General features: G+C 43.0%; 1 protein-coding gene across 1 annotated transcript; it reads right to left on the bottom strand.

Moving 5' to 3' along the window:
* Positions 1-258: 258 nt before the first annotated feature.
* On the bottom strand, positions 259-1,173 carry LOC102439332 (C4b-binding protein alpha chain-like; the record flags this gene model as incomplete). The annotated part of the gene is made up of 2 exons (XM_023749469.1): positions 259-424; positions 998-1,173. Coding segments are annotated over 2 exons (311 nt in total), but the record flags the coding sequence as incomplete, so codon positions are not given.
* Between the last annotated feature and the right edge of the window lie 342 nt (positions 1,174-1,515).

The following is a 1,515-nucleotide window of genomic DNA, read 5'->3' on the forward strand; positions in this document are numbered from 1 at the left end:
TTTTTATTTTTTATTTTTATTGATTAAGGTATTACAAATGTGTCTTTATACCCCCATTGTCCCCTCATCCCCTCAGTCCTGCCCTCGCCCTCACCCCCTGTTGTCTGCGTCCATCTCTTATGCTTATATGCATGCATACAAGTCCTTTGGTTGATCTCTCCCCCTTACCCCCACCCTCCCCTACCTTTCCTCTGAGATTTGAGGGTCTGATCGATGCTTCCTGTCTAGATCTGTTTTTGTTCATCGGTTTATGTTGTACTGATTTCTAACGGGTGTTCCTCTTCAAGTCTTACTCTTGCTTGAGTCGTTTAATCTCCAGAGACAGTTTGTACACCTCCAGGGCCATTTTCACGTCCGCGGGGCTTGGGAGACACTGCATGAGTTTGCTGCCTTCTACCACTTGCTCACAGCCATTATGGACTTCCTAAAAGAGATAAAAGGATGGATTTTGAGAGAATTTCTCTCCAAACTGTTGGAAGTAGAAGATTCCTTCAGGATGCCTCACTGATGACAACAAAAGTGGAGTATCAGGACCCTCCGCAGGATGGATGGAAGAAATCCAAGATATGAGGGCGTAAATCAGAGAAACATCAGAGAATGATTCCAGACCAATGTAGCAGGGGAGGAACAGTGCTGCAGAAGACAACCAGGGGCCCTCTTCAGGGACCCCAGAAGGGATGGTGTTGATGGCGATGCACAAGCATAGCACTTATGGTAGAAAATACAGGGCTGGTCCCAGGTTACCTGGGTCTTTGGAACCCTGCCCTCCTATCTAGGGGCGTAGGTTTTCTTGCTATTAAATGAGAGAATTAGAACTTGAGAGAGTTAGAACTTGCCTTAATGAGCTCACCACGGGCTTTGAGGGTGGAATTGCTGATTCCAAAAGTGATTTAAACAACTCAGAAACGATTCCTGACAAAAGTCAGAGCTCATCAGTGTTGATTGGGACAATGCTCTGGAGAATGTGATAAAGCTCCCTGATATGTGTTCCACTTACCCACTCACACTTGGGCACCTCAGGGTACCAGGTTCTGTTTGCAGAGCAGGTGATGTTCTGAGAGTTGACCACACCGTAGCCAGAGTCACACCGGATGGTGACATTTTCAGACTCAACAAACAGATCTTTATCCTCAGACAGCTTCCCATTTTCTACCTCTGGTTTCAGACACAGAGCTGTTGTTCATGGAAACACAATTTTGATCGTCTTGTGATTCTCAGAATAAGATCTTACAATAGTGGAGAATACTGAGGGGTGAATAACACCGATAATAAATTATACCTGCATGATGTGAGTTGTTTTGACCTCTATTTATTGTATTACTGTAACAGTAAAAAATAAAAATAACTTACATTCTACTATCAACATAAAACATTATTATTATCTGCATTTGGCTAGAGAGGAAAATTAGGTGCAGATAGTTTATGTGACTTTAAGGTTACATAGCTTTTCGGTAGCATGATTATGATATAAACCTAGGTACTGTGGTCCTAGAATCTGAGTTTTCAAAGCAACTA

The sequence above is a fragment of the Myotis lucifugus genome, unplaced genomic scaffold (genome assembly GCF_000147115.1).
Source record: "Myotis lucifugus unplaced genomic scaffold, Myoluc2.0 scaffold_10403, whole genome shotgun sequence".
Taxonomy (NCBI): domain Eukaryota; kingdom Metazoa; phylum Chordata; class Mammalia; order Chiroptera; family Vespertilionidae; genus Myotis; species Myotis lucifugus.